General features: G+C 40.5%; 2 protein-coding genes and 1 long non-coding RNA gene across 3 annotated transcripts; all 3 read left to right on the top strand.

Annotated features, from left to right (window-relative positions):
- Positions 1-614: 614 nt before the first annotated feature.
- Positions 615-5,828, top strand: LOC308280344 (SWI/SNF-related matrix-associated actin-dependent regulator of chromatin subfamily B member 1-like; the record flags this gene model as incomplete). Its single annotated transcript, XM_080720606.1, has 4 exons — positions 615-747; positions 3,220-3,331; positions 5,576-5,693; positions 5,792-5,828. The coding sequence occupies exons 1-4, from the start codon at positions 631-633 to the stop codon at positions 5,826-5,828; spliced, it is 384 nt and encodes a 127-aa protein (XP_080576732.1). The 5' UTR covers positions 615-630.
- Positions 5,806-14,221, top strand: LOC308280021 (uncharacterized protein). Its single transcript, XM_080720276.1, has 9 exons — positions 5,806-5,941; positions 6,404-6,480; positions 7,105-7,374; positions 8,422-8,591; positions 9,115-9,174; positions 9,578-9,637; positions 11,082-11,162; positions 11,832-12,058; positions 12,877-14,221. The coding sequence occupies exons 1-9, from the start codon at positions 5,901-5,903 to the stop codon at positions 13,088-13,090; spliced, it is 1,200 nt and encodes a 399-aa protein (XP_080576402.1). The 5' UTR covers positions 5,806-5,900; the 3' UTR covers positions 13,091-14,221.
- Positions 14,222-17,095: 2,874 nt separating this feature from the next.
- Positions 17,096-19,522, top strand: LOC308309322. Its single transcript, XR_013963329.1, has 2 exons — positions 17,096-17,364; positions 19,289-19,522. It is a non-coding gene; the product is annotated as an uncharacterized lncRNA (long non-coding RNA).
- Positions 19,523-20,887: the final 1,365 nt, after the last annotated feature.

Below are 20,887 nucleotides of genomic sequence, written 5' to 3'. Positions count from 1 at the left end.
GCATTCATTTCTAATTATTAATAACAACTCAAAACACCCAATAATGGGGAGAAATTACGGATACTAGTGGGACAGGGGGCACTAGGGACATCTGGACACCATACTTTTGTTATGACTGGGCATTTGGACAAGTGGGCACATCGATGAGTGGGCACTTAAGGGCAACTGGGCAACTAAATTAGGATTGTCCACATGTTCTTAGTGCCCAGATGTCCCACCATTACCTGCATTTGAGTTGGGACATATACCTTTTTTTTTTTTTTTTTGGTGCTGGGGAAGATACAGTAGATCCTTTTTTTGGTTGAGAGGGGAACATAACCTTTTTGTGGGGAGTGTGGTTGGGGAACATAGAACCTGGGGAACATAGAACCTTTTGGGGGGAGAAGTGGGGAACATCTAGGGAACATAGAACCTGGGGAACATAGGGTGGACCCCCTCTAGGGACGTGTTGCCACTCCGACAATAAGAAGTCACTGTCGGAGTGGCGACATGTCGGAATGGAGAGAGCCCCCCTCCCCATGGCTTCAGGTATACTCTTATTCTGAAGAGATCGGCCACCGGAAGTATTATTGCTGGCTAAGTTAGTGCTGCTCACTTCATAGGTGCTGCCACAGTTTACCCAGCAACCACATGAAAACAACAACCAACACCACGATGAGGTTGTCTTTAAACATAGATACAATAGAGAAGAAGCCTATTAAATTCCAGTTGGAACAAGGCGGAGACTTTTTCATGAAGGGATCAGAGGTTTGTAGCAAATAATGAACTCGTTTCTAATATGTCTCTCCCCAGTGCAAAGATTCAACATGCTAAGCTGCTAATGTTTAGCAATGCCACAATCATTCTAGGTTTGATACACAAACACAGCTATCAATGACGTCAATGTAATAGCAGTAGCATTAATGAAATGTAACTATTTACATCTCTATTTAATGTTATTGGTCTGTGACTCTGGAAACGTTAAGATAGTGAATGAATCAATATCTAAGTCAGGGTTCATCCAACAGGGGGTCCGGGACCATTAGGGGGTCCTCAGAGTTACTACAGGGGGTCCTCCAAATCTTCCAATCCTTTTTATAATAACAACTTGAACCTTCGTGTCCCTATTCTGAGAACTGTATCCAAAAAATAGCAGCTCTACAAGCTCACAAGCTTGTGAGCTTGTAGATCGGCTAATTTTGTCAAAGAGGTTTGGTGTAGAGGGGAAAGAGCAGACAGAGTAAAAGGTAAGGGGGAAGAGTAGACAGAGTAAAAGGTAAGGGGGAAGAGTAGACAGAGTAATAGGTAAAGTTATTAGGTAATGACGGCTCAAGTGGTTAAATATCTGAAAACAAATCGTCATGAATCTAAAATACACTGATGATTGTGCTGTCAAACGAAGAAGGTTGTGGGGGTCCCTTGTGGGGGTCCCTGCTTCATCTCTCTCAGTCTCAGCTAAAAGAAAATCTTTGCATGTTTGTATAATATAGTTTATCGTTAAGTACTTCAATATATACTGTATGTCTCATCAGTTGATTGCTGTACACACTCAATGAAATAATATATTATTATTGTGTTATTATCACTTATTTACTAAAAACATAAAAAGAAAATCATTCAGAATCAGAGCACACGTTTCCATGGCACACTAATGACCTCATAGTCTTGAAATCTTGAAAGCAAAACTTTAGAGACGTTATATTTGTCTGAGACCAGACAGTGGTACCAGACGTACGTACTGCGTACCAGCCAGAGAGAGTGGACTGACTTTCAAGGGACCCTGAATACTCCCTGACCATATACAAAAAATGTAAAGGGGGTCCCGAAAGGGGCTAGAGCCCATGTGGTACATGCTCCTACCTATCAGGTCATACTGCATTGTGATTATAATATCAAATGTGTTGTTTTGCAACGTTATTTGGCTTTGCTGCGGTGTAACGTTTACAGCAAACCTTTTTGTGTGCGTAAACGATTGTCCTAATTTGTTGTTCAGTAATGTCAAAAGTAGCAGATCTACAAGCTCACAGTGCACTCTGATGTGATGCGTTGTGAGCTTGTAGATGTACTATTTTAGCTATTTATGAAGAAAATGTGATACTCTTTCTGTGGGATTTATGAATCAATCAATCAATGAAAGCTGTTAACGAGCTTTTGACAAAATAATACGTTCCCTGAAAAGTAGCTAGGGATGGGACGATATGAAAATTTCATATCACGATTATTATGACAAAATAAATCCTGAGTTATGATATTATCGCGATAATAGAAATTCATTATCCTGGGGCGGAACATGATTTGCCAAAAAAATTGCCGATCTACAAGCTCACAACCCGGTGCGAGCTTGTAGATCGGCTATTTTTTGGCAAAGACATTTGGTAGAGACAAGTGAGAAAAAAGACTGTATCAAGTAGTATTATAAGTACGTTTTACCAATAGAGGGTTAAGTGGTACCGGATATGCACCTCAGCATATAAAAGGTGAATTGATCCCAATGCATGACAGAGGACAATATCACTTTAAATTAAATCTCCAAAATACGATTATCGTGAGTGTTTTTATCACTATAAACGATAATGGCCAAGTGATTTTAGCCCATCGTAAGCCCAACGTAGCTCACACATGGTCGTAGAGACCAAGCCCCGACCGTCATGTTCCCGTGTTCACATGAGTTCGGGCAGAGCGACTTAATTAGCACCCTACAACTTCACCATCATTCAGATTTCACAAACAAAGTGCTTAATAAAGTCTCACACCTGTCTAAATACGGTACAGCTTTTTATTATTATTACCCTTACCCACCGTGTTCTTTAATAAGAAGCCTTTTTATCCAATGGTGTTGGTGCGCATGGGGAATGCCAGGAAATATATGGGGAAACAGAAAGCGATCGGATAAAAAGGCTTCTTATTAAAGAACACGGAGGATACGGGTAATTATAGAATGCCGTACCGTATTTATGTTTAGACAGGTGTGAGACTTTATAAACACTTTCTGAAATCTGAATGTTGGTGTAGTTGTAGGGGGCTAAATAAGTCGCTCTGCCCGCACCCATGTAAACACGGGAACTTGACGGTCGGGGCTTGGTCTCTACGACCATGCGTGAGCTACGATGGGCTAAAATCGCTTTGGGAAACCCGGCCAACATCGCTTATCGTCCCATCCCTAAATTTAACTGTTTTAGACTTCAGTACAAGGTTTCCACCTCCTGACAGTGACGATAGGTTTGTCCCCGTCTCCTCCAGGTGGGAAACTACCTCCAGTTGTTCAAAGGGGCTCTGTACAAACGCTACCCGCTCCTATGGAAGAGGATGGCCTCCGTCCAGGAGAGAAAGAGGATTGTTGATGCATCTCACAGTGAGTTATGGAGCTTTGATTAGATGTAAAATATATATATATATGATTAGATTTCATATATCTACTAAATAATATGACTGGTCAGTCTTGATTAACACATTAAACGCCCACGTGGTGCCCACGCGCCAATCTCTTTGATGTTCGGTGCGCCCACGACGCGTTTGACGCGTTGTACAGTAAACTATACTGTACTGTAGCTACTGCACTTGGCTACCGCGGTGACGAAACAAACTCCATTTCCCAACATGCAGCGCGCAATTACGTCACCCGGACGTGCTGTCTGTCTCGTTGACTTTCTGCTTAGCGGCTGCACAAAAATGCTGTTTTCTCCGGATTCTCTTCCTTTTTTCATTTTTTTCTCAAAACGGCAGCCTCTTCTACCGGCCGTAACACAAACACTGTGGCTTAGAATTGATAAAAAACGGTCCTGACTGAAAGAAAAGATTTTCGTGAAATAAACAGGACATACTCGGATTACATTTACTCGGATTACTTTTCTCGCCAGTACTTCGAAGGTAGGTAAAATGGCGGGTTGCCATGGGCACCAGCAAACACACACGTCAAAAATTCTGGGCACCCGGTGTGTTAAAGGACAACTTTGTTGTCATATTTTAGATGGTCATTAGAGAAAAGAAAAGATGAGTGTTAAACTGTTTTCATTTACTACTTTCTATCGTTTTAGTGATTTTAACGATTTTGTTTTAGTAGCTAAATATGTCTTTTTAGACACAATAATCCCATTCCCAAGATGCACCGCAATCTTTCATGGGCAGATGTGACTTATGGGGGCTGGTGTAAATAGTAACAAAGAAATTGCCGGCTTATTGTGTCTAAAAAGACATATTTAGCCACTTGCCCCCACCCACTGAAATTGAAATACGAAAATCGCTAAAACAATAGAAAGCAGTAAATGAAAACATTTTAATACTCATCTTTTCTTTTCTCTAATTACAACCTAAAATATGAATAATATAAGTTGTCCTATAAGACAAATGTTATAAGCTCAATATCTCGCCTGGTCGTGCATTATTTCCCTCTTAGCATAGCACTGTTTTTGAATCCTTGGCACGACATTATACTTCACATTCATAATTTCAGCTTTAACTAAGAATCTACAGAGAGTGGTATTACCAAGCAAGCATACCATCTTGTCTTAGAGCAAGAAGAAGAAATGCTGGCATTCTGCTTGCTATCATACTGCTTTCACACTAGCGGCCACACAAGCTACAAAACATCCCAGCATGGTCAGCTACATGGTCACTGAATCACTGTTGAAGTGTTGCTCAAGCCACACTGATCGGTAAATCAAAAGGGTTAAATAGCACAGCGAACAGGTCAAGGGCTATTCTTCCATTCACGTAAGGGAGCAGAGATTGTGTGGAAAGAGAAGGGGATTGATTGAAATGTTGAAACAACAATGATTAATTTGTGTTAAATAAATTCAAAGACTCTTATTCCCTTAATTCAAAGAAAGTCAAGGTTGCAATCTGCATGGCATTAGCATGGCACAGTCACAAGCTGGGCCTTGGGGTCAGATGGTCAGTTGGTCATCAATATTAATTGATAAAAATATGATTTCTACCACTTTTTGTGGTCACATGTTCAGATACTGGATTCTGATTGGCTTAAAACAGTGGTAAATCAGTCAACAACCTTGAGTTGGCTCATGGACCCCGCCCACTGTTGTGTTGCAGTTGTAACATTTCCAAGATCTTGCAAGTTACAACTGTGTTTTCTTTCATTTATATGGTAGAAGTGGTAGAAAAGCAATTTACCATTCGAGGGTCGTGGGTTCTTGGCTGATTTACCACTGTTCAACCACTGTTCAGGGTTGTTTCACAACCCTGAAACAGTGGTAAATCAGCCAACAACCCACTCCCTCTCATGGTAAATGGCTTACATAAACCATCACAAAATATTTCCTATCAATTTGATTGCTGAAAGATGTTGGCACTGGCTCAACTTTTTGCGACTGTTGCTGAGTGTGGCTTCATGTCGCTGGCGCCATGACTTGAAGCCTGTTGCTTTGTCACCACTCAGGTGAACATGTGATTCATAGTCACTATAACAACTAAGTAGAACTGTCCGCCCTTTATTCACACCTGAATAAAGGGCTTGAACTTTCTGAGCTGCTCCAGTGTCTTTCTCCTCTGCAAAGTAGAACTGTCATTTAACTGGAAACACAAATGGACATTAAATACGAACGTACAATAATGTTTTTTCTTTCCTATTGTCAATCTACAGTCCCTAAGGTTATTCTGCTGAAGGCATCAGAATGTGAAGAGATCTTCGAGGGAAATGATGAGAAATACAAAGCGTGTTCCTCGCAGCAGCTCAGCACAGAATCTCCAGCGTACCTGAGGTAAGTTTTTTTTTTTTTTTTTTTTTTTTTTTTTTTTTTTTTTTTTTTTTTAAAGATTTGTTTTTTTGGGCTTTTTATGCCTTTATTTGATAGGACAGTAGACTGACAGGAAATGGGGAGAGAGATGGGGAATGACATGTGGCAAAGGTCTTCCGGATCGGGAATCGAACCGGCGACGCCAGCAGGCATCATAGCCTAGTATGTGGTATGCGCCTTGACCACCAGGCCAGCGGGCGCTCCCACCTGAGGTAAGTTCTACTTCATCTGTAGTTTTTCCAAAGCCAGCAGTAGGGTGGCTATTAGGCAGGGACGTGCTGGCAATTGGGAAAAGCGGGACAACTCCCGAACGGCCGGTTCATTTTCATCCTGTATAGAAAGTCGATGGGAGCCCAACTTGATTTGGCCGCTGTGGCGACCCAGAAGGTCGCCGACTCGGGCGCCCTAACTAAATCATTAGAGCATGCCCTGGGCTACATCTGTGCAAAATTTGGCGCTTTTAGATTTCGTGTTAATATAACACGAAATGGCCATGTTATCTCCCTAACGCCCCCGACTAGGGGTGGGTTTTCAGCTTTTGTCAAATGTCAGAAGGGGGGCTCATTATAAGGTTGTCAATTATTGTACTAGAGTACGTAGTTGTATGGTCTTGAGAGTCTAAAGTGTGTATGTTAAAATGTATTTTAAGTGTGACTGTTCCATTTCTACCTCAGCTTGAATGGCCATGACCCTGCAATGAACAGAAACAATGACCAGAAACCTCCAGATAACTTCACATGGAAGATGAACGGTATGAACACGCAACGTCACTGCTTCAACCAGTTTCACAAAAAAAAACAATTCAGTCAGGGCTCAAAATTGCAACAGTTCTGGTTACATTATACGTTCCCGAAATATAGTATGTCCCCTCAAAAGTGGGATAATAATAGTTCATGCAATTAATTAATTAATCACGATCATTTTTATGACAATTAATGGTCATCTAAAATGTCATGATCATGACTGTTCTAGCAGCCTGATCTCGTCAGTTTGTAATGTCACAGCTTTGGAGAGCTTTTTTCGGGACACAAAACTGACAAGCATCAAAGTATAAATTAGGTTTAAAACCAATATTAAACCCATTTAGGCCTAGAATTGTTGAATGCTTTAACCAGTGAAACATAGCAGATATACAAGCTCACAGCGCGCACTTCGAGCTTGTAGATCTGCTATTTTTGAAAAAGTCGTGAAAATGTGTGCAAATCTTTGAATATATGTATTTTCAAAGCGAACGTTTATAACTCAAATTTTCAAATAATCCCTTGTTAGTAACTGTTTGGTCAATGTAAGAAATCATACCTCATTTCGTACATGGAAGATGGTTTTACATGGAAGGAATCCAGTGGTCATGATCATGTTATTCTTCTGCTCCTAGACACCATACAGGTGGTGGTGTGTACGGCAGGCGTCAAGGAGGAGCCACTGCACATTAAAGAGGAACAAGAGCCTCTGCATATTAAAGAGGAACAGCAGGAGATACTTCTAAGACCAGAGGGACCTGATAGATCAATGATGCCATTACTAGCAGTGAAATGTGAAGATGATAAAGCCGACATTTCTTCACGCGGTTCCGCAGTAGAAATTGAAGTTGAAGTTGAATCTGAAGTGACTGAAGACAGTGATGAGTGGGATGAGACCAGCGGAGGTACAGTCAGCTTTAAACTCTGAAATCAACACAAGACACTAAATGTGGGAGGACACATATTATCAATAGGGCATTCACGAATAGTGATTTTTAGTATTCAAATTATTCGACCTCAAAGTATTTGAATAGTCGAATATTCGACAGGACTGGCCAAACTGTCAAATATTAAGTAAGCAAGAGGCGAACATTGTGAAAATAGCCGATCTACATGCTCACAACGTCTCCCGTTGCGAGGCGTTGTGAGCATGTAGATCTGCTATTTTCACAATATTTATCTGCAGAACCGAGTCACATTAAATGTAATACCTACAATTCCAAGTGCTTGTCAGGGTGGGGGTCCCCAGTTCAAATATGTTTATTTTGGGGTCACAGCCTAAAAGGTTTTGAGAACCCCTGGTATAGAGCATTAACAAATTCATCCACCAGGGGCATTGACAACTCATTCTTGACTTCTTATCTAGCCAAGCTTTATAAACTATATATTTTTTAAAGAAAAAAAAAAGCGAATATTCGACTTCGGTGAACAGCGTCTAATAGTGACTTTGATATTCAAATATTCGAATATTTGGTGAATGCCCTAATTATCACTGAGCAACAAGCTGTGCCTTGACGTGAAAATGAATTCATCAAAACTAAATATAATTGTACAGAGTGTGACCACACTTAAATTGTGAATTGGGGACAGATATTTTAATTGTAATGAAAACAACCTGAATCAGTCGGTCAAAAAACAAAAAGAAGAAAAACAAAACTAATCTGAAGAAATACTTAATGAGTCATAAAGGAAAGAAATCCCTTAGTGGAGTATTTGTAGCAAAATATCAAGAGGGTTCATCTTTTGGTTCCAAGAAGTGAGTGATTGATTTTTTTTTTCTTTATTTCTTTATAGATTTTTTCTTTTATAGCTGCACTCGACTGTGGGATTTAAAAAGAAAAACGTAAATAAAAGAAAATCTAAATGACAAACAGGCATAATTAGTTTCGGTAACATAATCCAAGCGATGTCAAATAATTATTAAATCTATATTCACCCTTTTCTATTCTTAGGTGATATAATTTCATTTATTGTTGGAGAAGGCGACAGCAACGACTCCGATTGGTCGTACTCCTGCTCGAAGTCCCGGTCAAAGAAGAAAAATACAGTAAGCAGAAGAAAGGCAGAAAATTCGACAAAGATGTCACTTCAAAGACAGAGACGTCACAAGCCAACACCAATGGTAACTATTAACTTAGGCCAGTGGTTCCAGGCACCCAGTAAAATCATGTTACCGTATACCAGAGATGGCGACTCGAGTTGAGTCCCACTCGAGTCGCAATTTTGGAGACTCCTGACTCGACTCGGACTCGCCCCTCAAAGACTCCAGACTCGACTCGAGCTCATAAGACTCGTGGGCAATCTTCATTTTATGCATTAATGAATGACAAGCCAGACAAATATTGGCCTTTCCTTCTCCTTTCTTTCTTCTCCGGTGTGCGGCTGAGCGCTGCCCGCGGACAGTCTCAGCGGCGACTGCAGTTTTCCCAGTGAACCTAAGTGCAATGGTGGGGGCCAGTGGTGGCCACGGAGCTGATGTCCATCCCCACTTAAGATTTAATGTTAACGTTTTCGTTTTAACATTACGCCGGATAGACGCCCTGGGCGAACGGCCAAACGGAAAAGGAAGAGGATCACCTGTTGCTATGACACCTATGACATGTTCCCTTCATGGATCAGTAAAGGTTTGTTTTATCTCATCACAGTTTTTAGAGACTGTTGACCAAACTGCGGAGGCCTGTCCCTTTGAGACGTCTACAACCAGGGTAATGTATTGATAACATTTACTTTCAACTAGGGCATTAACGAAAAAGTCGACTCAGTCGACTTCATTACACAAGTCGACTCCCGCCAGAGAAAGTCAAAAGTCGAAGTTGAAAAACAAATGTATATATATATACTTTCTATTGTGAAAATAGCAGATCTACATGCTCACAACGCCTCGCAATGCTGGGGACCCCCCAAAATAATTGGGGGGTCGTGTGTGATGTGATGACGTCATCAAACGATAAAGTCGACTTCAACTCAACTTTTTACTGAGTCGAGTCGACTTGATCCGACCGCGTTAATGCCCTACTTTCAACCTTGTTTTCACTGCTTCCGCTTTAACACCTAAATATCCCTCAACAAATCAGTACATTTATGATGTTTTTGTCATATCATACCTAGGTTGCGCAGACCTACAGTATGGGACGAGCTCCCTCTGAGACTTCTATAGCTACAACCAGGGTATGTAAGCCACTCATATACACATGCACACCATTGATAACACTGTACTTTCAACCAGTGTTGGGCAAGTTACTATTAAAAAGTAACTAGTTATAGTTATTAGTTACTCTCTGGAAAAGTAACTAGTTACGTTACTACGAGTTACTAGATTATAAAAGTTACTGGTTACTTTACTAAAGAAAATAAATAAAAACGTTCCAAGGACTTTAATTTGAAGGCAGTCAAGTGTTTACATGCCATAGCTTGACACTACGCTACTGACGTTGGATTGACGAACATTCTAACAGTCACAGCAATAAGACGAACGACAATCCTACGAATGGACATAATCAGTTAAGCTTGCTACATTAAGGACATTTTTACGCCTGGTAATTAAATTTCAATGAAAGGCGAGTGGCTCTATGAAGCAGCCAAGCAGGTAACAGCAGAGCTCTTTCTCTCTCACGCACACACGCACACACACACACACACACACACACACACACACACACACACACAAACACATTCCGTCAATAGGTTGTCCCGCGACATGCAGAGAGAAACAGAGTTTGTTTTATCTTGTACAGTTTCAGTTCCAGCACCAGTTCAGTTGGATCACATGTAACACAATCACATCACAGTTACTATAACGCTGTTACAGAGTAGGAAAAGATAGAAAAGTAGTTTTGTTGCATAATAGGGTTGCAACGGTACTCGGTGTTACCGGTGTTACCGGTGAGCGAGCACCGTACTTTACTTGCACACCGATAACACTGTTAAATAAAAAGAAAATGCATCCGCTGCTCTGCTCTGCCCCGAGGAGCGCAGTAGAGATGTGACGTTCGCCAACGATTCTGCTCTTTTGAACAGCTCTTTCAAATGAACGATGGGATTCGGTTCTCAATCGCGGGAGGCCGGGAGCTGTTCCTTGTGTGGCAGTGTCGAGAACAGATCCAGAATCAACGGATCATCCACGGGGCGAGGCACAGCCCATCAGACTGCATGATGTCTCGTCCCCACTCGCAGGGCACGTTCCAGGCGGCTGGTTGTGGCTTTATAATGTCACAGCGCGCAGTAGGCAGAAAAACAACGATTAGCCAAACAAGAAAACGAGGGGCTATTGTAACACTAACAGTGTTGTTGCTTTTTTACAAAGCTGAATTTTTAATATGGTCGGATGTTTGTTGTTGTAGCTTGTGGTAGCATTGGCTGCTACTGAGTGCTCACAAGACGACAAGACACGCAATGGTGGTTGAAACGGTGTTATCGATAACCGCGGTGTTGACGCAGACTATGTTTTCGGTGTTAAAAATCTCATACCGTTGCAACCCTATTACATAACGATTATTATGTTATTCCCAACGCTGCATTCAACCTCGTTTTCACTGCTGCCGCTTTAACACCCAAATATCCCTCCACAAATCAGTACATTTATTATTTATATTGTTTGTCATATCATACCTAGGTTGCGCAGACCTTCAGCCAATATGGACGTGGCTACAGCATGGGACGGGCTCCCTTTGAGACCTCTGAAGCTACACCCAGGGTATGTAAGCCACTCTACACATCATGTATCGATTACGCTATACTTTCAACCTTGTTTTCCCTGCTGTTGCTTTAACCCATTTAGGGCCTAGAATTATTGAATGCTTTAAGCAGTGAAAAATAGCCGCGCTGCGAGCTTGTAGATCTGCTATTTTTGAAAAAAGTCATGAAAATGTGTGCAAATCTTTGAATATATGTATTTTCAAAGCGAACGTTTGTAACTCAAATTTTGCTTCTGGGTGGTCCTTGGAACTAAATATTTTGAGATGGGTGTCCGTGGCCAAATAAATATAATTTTGGGGGTCCTTCACATGAAAAGGTTTGAGAACCACTGACATACAGTATACTCTCAAGAACAGACTAACTGAGCTCCAGTTAAGTGAAAAGTACCTTTTCTTTGACGATGGCAAGCCAGATTGCTGACATAGAAACATAGGTTTTTCAAAAAAAAAACCTTAGAAGGATTCAAAAGACTTATAGAATCGGGTCAAAATTCAAATTTTCACAATTTTTCAAAAATAGCAGATCTACAAGCTCGCACTGTGAGCTTGTATATCTGCTATTTTTCAAAAGTTAAAGCATAAAATAATGATACGCAAAATGTGTACCCATTCTAAATGGGTTAAGACCCAAATATCCACCAGTAAAGGTTTCTCTCGCGTCATCCTAGGTTGTGGTTGTGGACCCCTTTGCATGGCCTTCAAGTTCCCCATCCACTGCATCCTGGCCTGTGGACCTCTTTACACTGCCTTCCAGTACCCCACCAAATACCAGTGCTATAGACCCCTTTACACGGCCTTCCAGTGCTCCACAAACTACATCCCGGGCTATAGAGCCGTTAACACGGCCTTCCAGTGCCCCACCAACTACATCCCAGGCTGTGGACCCGTTTGCAAGGTACTGTAGATCCCTCAAAACCAAGTTACAGTCAGCTACAGATTGACCATGGTTCGTAAGATCAGATATGGTGAGGTCCCCATACAGGGGTTGACACTGAGGTCTCAGAGGCACTTGCCCATCGGGCAAGTACAGGTCATGTTCTACTTGCCCAAAGGTCATGCCCACTTGCCCAAAAAGTAAATCATCCATTATAAAACGATAGGTAAGATTTTAATTACCGTTCAATTTAACACTTATTTCTTTACTTTCTGGGGCTGTGCAATAAAAAATGTCATACCTCAATACCTACATAGCTATGACTGAATATTTCACACACTTGTTATTTCATATTTAAGTGTAGCAACAGTCAAAACAGCACATTATAGTTAAACAGTGCTCTTATTTTACATTCCACAGTCCAGAAGACAGAGCTGGCCACATTCAGGTGTTTAGACAGATATCTGGTGTTATGTTTATAGATTGCGTTCCCTTCCCTCTCAAATGAGGACTTGCCCGGTCGGGCAACCTGAAAGCAAACTTCACCTGCCCAAAAGTTTTATTTACCTGCCAGGGGAAGGTGGGCAAGCCTTAGTGTCAGTGCCTGCCCATATATTAAAATGCATGTTTTACACAGGTAAACAAAGTGCACAATTCTTTCACCAGAGCCAGTGTAGTAGATGTGAGCCATCCTGCTTTTAAAAGTAAAGTGGGCAAGGAATCCTTTGCTTACATAGGAGCCACACAGTGGAATGACCTTGAAACCAGTACTGTAACCATGTGGTTTTATTGCTTTTCAAATGAATCTAATCTAATCTAACCATCCAACCCTCTACCAGAAAACGTCCAAGACCGGAGATGACAGACTATCGTAATGGACTGCTTGAGGCTAAAGATGAAGACGAATACTTTTGTCTGAGCTTGGTCCCAGCCTGCAAACGAATGACTCCAAGAAACAAGGCACATTTTAAAATAAAGATTATGCAGCTGGTTGCTGAATACGAGTTTGAGCCTCAGGCCTCAAGTGTTGACAGTGACACGGTGGACCCATAATACAAAAAAGCATGTTCTTGGGCAAACTGTCCTGTGTTATACCTGTCATCATCTACCTCTGTTGACGAGACACATTTAACTAGAATTATATGTAATATAAACGAAATATTGGACCAGTTACCCATATATGGAGACCCCTGGTACCCATATATGGAGATCCATGTACTGTATATGGAGATATTAGGTGAGAGCCCAAACATGCTTACTCAGTTATTCGTTATGTAAGTCCTATGATGTCTATGACATCTGACATCATACCCTTTTTTATACATGGAGATCCCTGTCTGTAGAACCAGCCACACAGATATGGGCTGTCTTGGTCTGTCTTGGTACTGCATGCACTGATGACAAATTGTTTCAACACTATTGATTGATTTAGTATGGTATAGTATGTTGAAATGCCATGGTTGTATGAACATAATCTTCACAGTTGATGGAACTGTAGTCCACATCACATCAAATGTGAAGCTCATGTTCATATTTCAACATAGATCACCAATCTTAACCCCCTATATTAGGGGTCTTCAAAAGGCGGTCCAGGACCCTTAAGGGGTCCTCAGAGTTACTACAGGGGGGCACTAAAACGGTTTGATAGAATTGTAGTATTTTCTTTTACATTAAACACTTGAACCCTAGCAACCCTAGCCTGAGAACTTTAGCCAAAAATAGGACATCTACTACAAGCTCCTAGATCGTCTGTTTTCATCAAAGAGGTTTGGTATTGAGGGTTTCATTTAAGTGGTCCCTGGCATCCAGCACCCAGCTTGTCCAAACAGGAGAAAAAAACATTCCACTGTAAACTTTGTGTCATTCAGGTAAAAAAGGTTACTGGAAATTGAATGTAAAATGCTTAGAAAATGTGTGACTTTTAAATTCATCAAATTTAGTTCACTTCCTTCAAAACCATCATTAAAACCTGAAAATCCATCTTTAAGGAGGCCAAAAGGGGGGTCCCCCCCCCCCTTTATTTTACCCCACCCTCACCCTAGTCTGTACATAAATTATACATAATCATATAGTGTTTTATACTTGTGATGATATTGAATGTTTTTGATGCTACTTTATTGTGTTGATGAATTGAATATCAAGGACCCCAATGGAAACAAGACCCCAAGGTCTTGGTGTGTTCCTTTTAGACTGAAGTGTTTTGACTGTATTCAATCAATGAATTGATGTTTTGTTAGTTGGTCATATCTGTGATTGCGATTTGATTCAAAATGCACATCAGTAAAGCCATGTAAGGAAGGTATTCCTGACACAATAACTTTTAGGTTGTGTATATTTTGTAATTGAACCAATAGCTTTCCTTTGTCCTGGGCCAAACCAGTGGCAGCTTCGATCTCAATGATTTAAAGGAAACTATATGGTGCTAAACGCATTAGGTTAATAAAATAATAATACATCTTAACATTAATCATAAAAATATACAGGGTCCCAGTGAATTTAAATTTATATGAAACTAGTCCTTACCCGTTCAAAGATATGAGCTCTGAAATGATGTGCAGTGTGTGGGTTATGGGATGTGTACTGTGCACACAGTATATGAGGGAAGGAAAGTAACTTTAACTGGTGCTTGCATGATAATATGTAGGAGCATCAATGTAAGAAATACCCGTTTCGTTTAATGGCTACAGAGATACTGTGTACCGATCTGCATGATTTTTGGACAAAATCTGTAACAGGGCCAGACCTGTGAGGGTCCAGGTTTCAGCCCAATACAGCAGTATAGTACTGACTCCACTGTAGCTACGAACCAGTTGTGTAAATACATTTTCTTAAGTACTGTACTTAAAGGGACAGTTTTTAATTTGCTTGATTCAATATTTAGACATTTGATGTTCATTTTATCAGACACTCAGGGCCCATTCACATTGTAAATTAGGCCACATTCTCATAATATAATTCGGTTTAGTCGTGCGAATGGGAGGGGTGAAGTTGCCACATTCTTGCATATTTAATTGATACATTTGCGCTCACACTGCACACCCGAGTCATCCGAAACAAGGAATCATCAGTCCACGTCTGTCCATGGGACATGTATGTATCCAAGCTGCATAATAATGCTTCCTCCATCTCCCTATATGTTTATTAATTCTTCAAGTTCAACTCACAATGTAACCGCCCCTGCAAAATTGCGGCACAGGCGTGCGTTAGCCTATTAAAAAATAAAACCAGCGGCGGCCGGAGGGACTTACCAGCAATAAACCAGACAGCAAATACTTAAGCAAGATATAAGATATAAGATTTAACAAGATATAAGATTTAACCTTTTATATATAACTATGGATTTAACCCGCACATCTATATACCACAATGTTTCATTGCCTGTATTTGAGACGGATGGATTCACACCAACAGTGAAGCGTTTGCTGTAGCGAATCGAAACCACAGTTTTTTTGTGGATTTCCATTCGTTTCTTTGATTCGAAAAAGAATACGGATGCGTCTTCACACATGCCCAAACGTTGTGTATTTTCCGACAATACATTACAGGATTTGTTTTAATCGCAATAAAACGTGCCTGTGTGTGAATGCCGCCTTAAACTCCATTTCAACCATGATAGATTCATCAAAAACACCTGTCTTTTTTACTGGTCACTCATACCCTCCTAATATGCAAGCTGGTCATCTTGTCACGATAACCTTTTCTTTTTGTTCTATTTCTTTTTATTGTATTACATATTTTCATTCTTTTCCAAAGACATATTAATAATAATAATAATTAAAGATGCAGGAGATGCTCAGAACAAAGCTTTGAAAGCTTTAAAGCTGGTTTCCATTGAGATTACATTGAATTACCAAGCTAAACGTTCAACTATATATCTGTAGTGTGAATGAGGCATAAGCCTACTTTTTACACCACTGCTCCATGTTCTGGATTACTGTACCTTATGACAAAGGTCAACAAGATTCTACTGAAAAGCATTACCTGAGACAGTGAATGATAACTATAGAGGGATTTGTACTGCATGTGAGAAATTATGTCCGCAGAGAGAGAGAGGGAGGGGTTATTGATATGAGGTAACCTATATGAGTGCTTTAAGGTTGGAGCAGCATGAGGTAGGTATGAGTGCTTTAAGGTAGGAGTATACAGTAGGTTTGATTATACTTGAAACTCAAACGTGTTTCAGTACTTGGTTTCAGTACCTGGTTCTGCAACATTCTCTGTGTTCTAGCTCCCCCTGCTGAACAACCACTGCAAAAACATGTTGTAGTTTTTTTTGTTAATGCATTCAACCCTGTATAAAATATGATTCAACCCAACAAAAAAAGTGTGAGAAAAATGACCTTTTATCCCCTTTTCGACTGCAGCTTTAGCACCACACCACACAACACTGTACCACATACAAATAACTAAATTTTCCATTACACAAATGTACCCCTATCGGTAAGAAACAGCTTTGACCCTTTTAGTGATTATAATACAATATAAATGTGTATTACAACTATCCTAAATTATAATAATACACTATAATGGATTATAACTGTGATTATAATACACTATAATTATAATACACTATAATAGATTATAATAGTGGTTATAACACAATATAATCTATTATCATGTATAACAACTATATCCTGGTGGTCTAAATGAAAAGTCAGTGAGTGATTAGTCATTATGAAGTGCTTGGCCCTGTGTGGCCTAGCTCAGACCTATTAGATTGGATACTTTTTAGTACCACGTTTAGTACCACTTTCACACCACTCTACCCAGGTCCTTGAAGTGGAAAACATGGCACAAGTGGGCGGTGTGGTGTGGAGTGGAGTCGTGTGGTGTTGGGCTTGTGGAAAATTGGCTTTGTTTTGAGGCATCCGTGGTATTCCTTCCTGCTCTGAAACAACCAACCAATCACAAGGATTGGCAGGCGGGGTGTTGAGGACTACTGCTTTGTGATTCGTTTACACATGTGTCTTTCAACCAGCACGCAACAGCGATTGGGGGCAGGTTTAGAAAGGCGCCACTGTCTGTCTACTCTACTCGCTGTGTGTGCAGGAAGCAAACATGGAGCAAAGAGGAAAAGAAAACACAATGCTAAATGGACATTTCACTTTTAAAACTCTCCCAGATGGCACAATAGACAGAACCAAAGTCATATGTAACCACTGCCAGAGACAGTTTAGTTACCATCGAAGTAGTTCGAGCCTCAGGTATCATATATCGGCAAAACATGTCGGCGTCGATGCAGGCGAAACACCAAAACAAACGTTGCGGCAGTCTACGTTGGATATCGATCAGATGAGGAGTCCGAAACTAACAAATGCCATAGAAAGGTGGGTGGCTACAAGCTGCAGACCAGTTTTTATTGTGGTAGATGTCGGCCTGAGGGGTATTAAAGGCTAGATGGCTCAAGGCGGAGTCGGCAGCGTCGCTAACCAGCGGCCATCTTGGATCGGGCTTATGCTCTGTTGTAGTGGATGATCAACACAAACAAAAATACTCTTAGCTCGCTGAAATCTTGACGGATTTACTAACGGTTTGGTTGATTACAAACCGTATTAACGTGGCTATGATTCAGGCTGTTTGGACATGTTGCATTGCAGCGATACTTTTCGAAAAACGGTTTAATCATGCATAGTTGTGTCATGGCTACTACTTGTTATAAAGGCTGGGACCACAATCGAGATTTCATTTATTATACAGGTTTTCCTAAGACCAATAACGATTTTATGACAACCTATTATTTTTGTGGATGTGGTAGTATTCTTTAGCTGGTTAAGAGACAGGAGAGGTGCACCACTAGCAAAGTTAATCTGAGTCCCCAGAAGGTCTTCTCTTTTTTCGCCATTAGGGGGTGGGTGGTCGGGGACGCAGATCCAACAGGTTTGGTTTGCTAAAAAACAACATCTTACATTTAGATACATTATTATGATACAGGAAATTGCTGAATTTGTGTTTACAGAAATATGCCCTACAGAAACGAATGGAGGGGCCAGTTGGTTTTGTTTATTTTGTATTTATTTACACATATTGTATTGTTGTGTTATCTTGTTCCTGTCTTAAAATAAAATAACCGTTAAATAAATTAACCCGCCTGCCCCACAGAACAATATACAAATGAACGAACTCGCCCGCCCCGTTGGCCCGCAGTTTAAGAAAAGATGATAATAATCATCACCACAATAGCTCATCTTTATATACCGCTCTTATAAGTAGCCTATACCCAAAGTCGCTTGCAGAAAGGTCTACAGTAGCACAATATTGTCATGGGCTAAATAAACAAACATGTTGTTCAAAATAGGGTTCTTAACTATTATTCGACAGCCAAAGACATGTTCATTAATTCTCTCTAAATCGGGGGCATCGTCAGGGCATGCCGTTTCAAGTTTTATGTCAATCATGTTTATACAGCGCCTTGCACTTCAAACAGACAGCAAAAGACGGACCGGACAATATTAAATCCTTTTGGTTATTGATTAGCCTAATCACCAGATTCGAGAGATGGGGGCGACTCGAGGTGAGCGTGGTTCATTCAGTCAAAAATCTGTCTCACTTGCGAAAGTTGCGTTTCAAAACGTTGACTGGCTGGTGATATAACTTAACTGACACAAGGCTATTTATAAAAAGACTTGTGTGGAAATCCTGATCAGGGACACACGCTGCTAATTGTTTGTGCATTCTGCTCTGCTCACGTTGAGCGTCTGTCTGTCAGCGAGCGGAGGAGCATTTTAAAACTCATTCGCTCATGCTCAATTCAAGTGTATTCAAACCGTTGTATTCTTATAGGCCTACTCTTATTAAGAATACAAGGCAAATAAGAGCAGGTGATTAATCGTATTTATGTTTTGCACATGAGAGTGGCGATAACTCGCCCGCCCCGCCGACCGCCAATTGAGTCTGAAATCTTGAATGCGGTGTCAACGGGTTGGCCCGCGCATCTTTACAAGGTACCTACTGTAGATCCCTCAAAACCAAGCTACGATCAGCTCAGAATAGATTAACGATGGTTTGTAAGATCAGATATGGCGAGGTCCCCATTTATTAAAATGCATGTTTTACACAGGTAAACAAAGTGCACAATTCTTTCACCAGAGCCAGTGTAGCAGATGTGAGCCATCCTGCTTTTAAAAGTAAAGTGGGCAAGGAATCATTTGCTTACATAGGAGCCACACAGTGGAATGACCTTGAGACCAGTACTGTGGTTTTATTGCTTTTCAAATGAATCTAATCTAATCTAACCATCCAACCCTCTACCAGAAAACGTCCAAGACCGGAGATGACAGAGTACCATAATGGACTGCTAGAGGCTAAAGATGAAGACGAATACTTTTTTCTGAGCTTGGTCCCAGCCTGCAAACGAATGACTCCAAGAAACAAGGCACATTTTAAGATAAAGATTATGCAGCTGGTTGCTGAATACGAGTTTGAGCCTCAGGCCTCAAGTGTTGACAGTGACACGGTGGACCCATAATAAAAAAAAGAAAAGAAAAACATGTTCTTGAGCAAACTGTCTTTGTGTTATACCTGTCATTATCTACCTCTGTTGACGAGACACATTTAACTAGAATTATATGTAATCTAAACTAAGGCAAGGCATGGCTAAGGATGGAGCTTGTTAATCTTTATTGATAATGAGCACCTTATCGATCATACTTATTGAGCCGGGCTTTTATCAAGCCCACTATTGAGTGTTTTCTAATATTTTGTGGAAATTCTAAACAGAACTGGTAACTTTTTTCATTGGCCAGTTGTGAGTTTGTGGCTGACCATCTATGAAGATGACAATAACAAATATTATCATCAAATATCATTAAAACAATCATTCATTAGTGTGCAATAAGGCAAATAGCGTTATATTAATAGTACTGTAATAATTTCTTGATCACCTCTTGACTTGATTGTTTAAACATGATGTCATGGGCCGCTATGCTCGATAACAAGCTTGATAAGCCCAAAGCTTATTGATACCGGGTACTCAATACATTTGTTATCGAGTATGTAGCAGGCTCTTGTATCGAGCTCCATCCCTAGGCATGGCTAGTTTATTTGTGTAGCACATCACACAAAAGGCCATTCAAAGTGCTTTACATAAAGTAAACTGCAGTTTGTATAGAATGTATATAACTGGTGTTAACTCCTACATGCAGCTTTGAGGATATATATATATACTGTAAGTTTTTAAGTGTTTTGCATGCTCTGAGGACAAATTGTTTCAACATAGTATGTTGAAATGGCATGATATTATGAACAATCTTCACAGTTGATGTGAAGGAACTGTAGTCCACATCACATCAAATGTGAAGCTCATGTTCATATTTCAACATAGCTCACCAATCTTAACCCCCTATATTAGGGGTCTTCAAAGGGGGTCCAGGACCCTTAATGGGTCCTCGGAGTTACTACAGGGGGGCACTAAAACGGTGTGATAGAATTTTAGTATATATTTTTTTACATTAAACACTTGAACCCTAGCATCCCTAGCCTGAGAACTTTAGCCCAAAATAGGACATCTACAAGCTCATCTGAGTATGTAGATTGTCTGTTTTCAGCAAAGAGGTTTGGTGTATAGAGTCAAAAACAGCAGATCAAGTAGGCCTACAGAGCTAAGTTTACCAAGTATTGAGGGTTTCATGTAAGTGGTCCCTGGCATCCAGCTTGTCCAAACAGGAGAAAAACCATTCCACTGTAAACTTTGTGACGAGAGTTTGAGACTCTGCTTATTTTAAGAAACACCAGCGTGACCACACAGGAGAAAGACCTTTCCACTTTCTTTCAGGTTAAAAGGCTACTGGAAATTGAATGTAAAATGCTTAGAAAATATGTGACTGTTTTAAATTCATGTGTAAAGAGATTGGT

Source organism: Nannobrachium achirus (genome assembly GCF_963921795.1).
Source record: "Nannobrachium achirus genome assembly, chromosome: 24".
In the NCBI taxonomy this organism is placed as follows: domain Eukaryota; kingdom Metazoa; phylum Chordata; class Actinopteri; order Myctophiformes; family Myctophidae; genus Nannobrachium; species Nannobrachium achirus.
Note: the sequence above shows the minus strand (reverse complement) of the source record. Positions and strands in the feature narration are given on the sequence as shown.